This window comes from Varanus komodoensis, unplaced genomic scaffold (assembly GCF_004798865.1).
Source record: "Varanus komodoensis strain SLA01 unplaced genomic scaffold, ASM479886v1 scaffold12, whole genome shotgun sequence".
NCBI classification, from domain to species: domain Eukaryota; kingdom Metazoa; phylum Chordata; class Lepidosauria; order Squamata; family Varanidae; genus Varanus; species Varanus komodoensis.
In genome coordinates this window covers 26,116,106-26,120,050 of record NW_025335349.1, presented here as the reverse complement: position 1 = coordinate 26,120,050, position 3,945 = coordinate 26,116,106, and the positions used below count along the sequence as shown (strand labels likewise).

The 3,945-nt window shown below is 48.5% G+C and overlaps 1 protein-coding gene and 1 pseudogene across 1 annotated transcript in view; both read right to left on the bottom strand.

Annotated features, from left to right (window-relative positions):
* The window catches only part of LOC123019252 (aquaporin-6-like), a 10,484-nt gene extending 6,967 nt beyond the window's left edge, over window positions 1-3,517 (bottom strand). Inside the window, exon 1 of the mRNA XM_044422007.1 lies at window positions 3,158-3,517. Within this exon, the coding sequence (XP_044277942.1) occupies window positions 3,158-3,517 (360 nt within the window). The remainder of the gene's footprint in view (window positions 1-3,157) is intronic.
* LOC123019254 overlaps window positions 1-3,945 on the bottom strand; it is a 16,648-nt pseudogene that overhangs the window by 1,688 nt on the left and 11,015 nt on the right.

Here is a 3,945-nt window from a genome sequence, read left to right as displayed (position 1 = left end):
GGGGGGGGGGGGGGGGGGAGTCAAAGTATAACAGAGGAAGAAGGAAGATGGCAAAATGCCCAGAACTTCTCAAAGTATGTAAAGCCATGGCCAAAAGCCCAGAGCTTTCCAATCAGCTTCTGAAAAGCAGAGAGCGAAATTAAACAGAAGCTGTGGCAGAAACTGTGAGATCTGAAGGCACTTTCTGAGCAGGTTAGGTAGCTTGAATTCCTATAAGGAAAGATTCTGTAGTTTCTGGGGATTGAAATTTCTTCCCTCATCTTGGTATTCCACTGCAAATGTGGTAGAGAAAAAGAGCACAAAATTTCAAGTTAAGATCTCTGCCCATTCTTTAAGCTTTTTGAAATTACCTTCTATGAGCAGATATTCCTTTTGTAAAATCTGGGTAAAGCATGATTTTGTCATTAGTGTATATGCCAGCACATAAAGTGGCCTCCATATAAGAAAAGGTCAATATTTTGAGCTGTTTTTCTGGTGTTTGCTATATGTTGAGTGTATAAGGCTACCTCTAATTTTTGCTTCACTATTTTTGGTTTCGAGGGTCTTCTTATACACTGATATATATGGTAGTAACATGTGGAACAAATGATCAGGAAGTATGTTTCAGAATAATAGAGTAATAATAGAAAAATACCTGTACATATCAGTGTATAGGGTGACTTGCATATAAAACAAGGTCAGTATTTTGAGAGTTTATATATATCAGGCATATAAGATGCCCCCAGTTTTGGCTTTTCTATTTTTGGTTTCAGTGGTCATCTCATACATCTGTATATATGGTATCTGGACCCCACTGGATCTCCTCCCATTGCCTGACGGCCCTTGATGTAGGCAGGAACCTGACAAGATGCTCTCACTTCCCGGGTAGGACCAGAAATATGGCAAGCATACTCAGTATCAAGACCAGCACTTCCTTGACATTACCTTGGGGAGCTGTTCGCCATGCACTCTCCAATTGGCCAGTCAAGGGGAGGCTTCTGGGAGTGAAAGATGGGCAGATGTTGTGTTCTGGGAAGCAATGCTACACATTCATTCGATACAACTGTCTTCCCAGTTTGGAACTCTAGTTTCTATTATCTTAAAATGGTGTCAAAAGAATCTACAGAATCTTGTGGTAGCTTAATTAAATCTTGGAGCTGTCCCATCTTCTTCGGCTGCTTAGATGACATATGCTGCAGCAAAGCAACAACTTAATCTCTCTCTCTCTCTCTCTCTCTCTCTCTCGCTCTGTCCCTGTCCCTGTCCCTGTCCCTGTCCCTGTCATAGAGGTCTTGGCAGAAGCCAGTTGAATTGCGGCTGGTGAAAGTCTGACAGCTTCTTAGGTTAAGCAACTGCCACAGTTGAACACTCCCTAAATATTCCTGAATATACAACTCCTGACAGGAGTTCTGGCAATTACAAAAAATAGCACTACATACAGTAAAACAAACAAACAAACAAACAGATAAGCAGGAGATAAAAGTTTTAACAGCATGTTTAAAAGCTGAAAATCTTTTTCAGAGATGATATGGAATGATAGACACCTTAGATTGCCATCTTAACCAAAATTGAGCCTGGGAATATTGTTCTGCCTTTTAAACCCCAGTTCTCCACACAGTATGAACTCCAGGGGTGCAAGCATTATCTGAGGCTTTGGTTTCCTTTGAATGAGCTACTGGACAGAGTTACAGGGGTTTTGATAATCTGCGTTTATTTACACATATATACAAATCGTGCATAAGTGAGGGCTCACAGTATTAGCACCCCAACACATACACACCCACTGCTAGGGTTTCAGGTAGCTCAGTGTTGTCCTAGGATTCCCGCACAGAAAAACTTAGCTTTCTTTGTGTCTCCTCCAATCTATCTCCAAAACTGGAGATTTGTCCCTTTGCTTCCTGCTTGCCCAGAGACCTCATCTGCCCACTTCTTTCTAGTGTGTGGGTGGGGATAATGATGAATTATCTCCACCCCACATAGACAAATCCAAACAGAAAAAGGAGCAAACCTTTATTTTTACCCTCCTGAACAGCAACTATAAACTGAAAGTCTCTGTTGAACTAGAATAGGATCGACATACATGGTTACCAGTTAGGATAACAGTTTGACCAAGGAAAACATCAGGGGTTGAATCCAGATTTAACCTGGGTCATTTACAGTGGTATAAATGGCCTTCCCTGCCCTGTTCAGCCGCCTGAAAATGCTACGCCAGGGACCACTCTACACATCACAGGCATTTGTGGGGCATCGAGGTGCTTGCCGGCCACTATTTTAAATAAGCTGGCCATAGTACACGTGCACTGAGGATTGTCGGGCTGTGCCATGCAAACCTAAGCGGAATGGGCCGTGCGGAGGGCAAGCAGCCCTTGGATAATCCTAGAACAACCCATAGATTGCTGCCTAATGTTCCGTAACTCACACCACCCAGGTCTGCATGACCTGACGGGCTGCGGCATGGCCCTGCTCCCTTCTGAGCAGTCCTGCAGAATGTAGGAGGTGCTGCTTTGAGGAAGCTAATGCTAAATGCTGACCAGCAACCACAACGGATCCAAGCAAATTCTGCGTATCACGGAGGGATGCAGCCTGCTCCACATGGCATCAGGGCAGCTCATGAGTTCGTTGCCCCTCTGGTCAGCCTCCGCTGCTCTTCTGCCCAGCTGACGTCTTCCTCTCCCTCTCCATCACTTTGTGTCCCATCAGCTGCCTCTTTTGAAAATAAGAAATGTGAACCAAGCTTTCACAGGACAGAGGCTTCCCTTTTGCACAGGCTTTCCTCCCCCCTCCCCCAGAGTTCCCCTCTCAGTGACTGAGAACAGCCTAGAGCCCAAACCTTCACTTCAGTTCCCTACAGGAGCCATCCAGGAAGTCTTGCTTTGGTGCCCCTCCTAAACCTACTGGTGGCTAGCTCTGCAATCTTTAACACTGCTTTTGGCGAACAACTCCCATCAGCCCTCAGCAGCATAGACTATAGTGAGGGAGCTGAGTGCCAAAACATCTGGACAGCTGGAAGTGGCCCACCCAAACTGCAGCATTTCATGAAATCCTGCAGGCACATTCACTATTATATTTGTAACCCACCCGTTTTCCTTCCAAGGAACTCAGGGTGACTCACATAACTCTGCTCCTCCGCTCAGTCTGCACAACCATTCCCAACAATGGCCTGCAGGCTAGGACATACCGCATTGATGCCGAAGCTCCCTCGGACGCCCGCAGCTGTCACTGCGTACAGGACGGCTGCTCCGGCAATGCCCCCCACCAGCTGGGCAACCACGTAGCAGGCCGCCTTCACCAAGGAGACGCGCGAGCCGAGCAGGAAGGCCACGGTCACCGCTGGGTTGACATGGGCCCCACTCGCGTGCCAGGAAATCTGGACAGCGGTGGCTGCAGCCAAGTTGAAGGTGATGGCGCTCTGCAGGACGGAGGGTGGCTCCGGCCAATTCAGCACCGAGCCCAGGCCGAAGAAGACATAGATGGCGGTGGCCAGGAACTCTGCCAGCACAGCCCGGAGGAAGGCTACTGAGAACAGCTCTTTCCACATCCTGCAAGGAGCTGCGAGGCAGCTGAAAGGATCCTGCCTTGCCTTTTCTGGCCTTCCCTGCTGGGTGAGGTCCAAGGAGGGGAAGCACTGCGGGCTATGCAAATGCATAGATTGCCACACTGGGCTGGACCAGGAAACCTGGAGAGGTCCTGCTTCCTCCTTTCCTACCCAGCTTCACGCCTGGCTCAGCCCACATTCTTCAGGGGTGGGAATGCCAAGAAGCTTGTGGGCCAACCGAGGGGAGCTGGTGGCAGCTGCCACTCCCTGGCACTGTGGACAGGGCATGAGGTGACACCCCGAGAAGTGGCAGGGAAGAAAGGCAGTGCACCCCAGGACCAGCACCTCAAGCCACCTGAACCTGAAGTCTGTGTGGGAGTCTCCCTCCCTCTCTCTCTCTCTCTCTCTCTCTCCCTCTCTCTCTCTCTCTC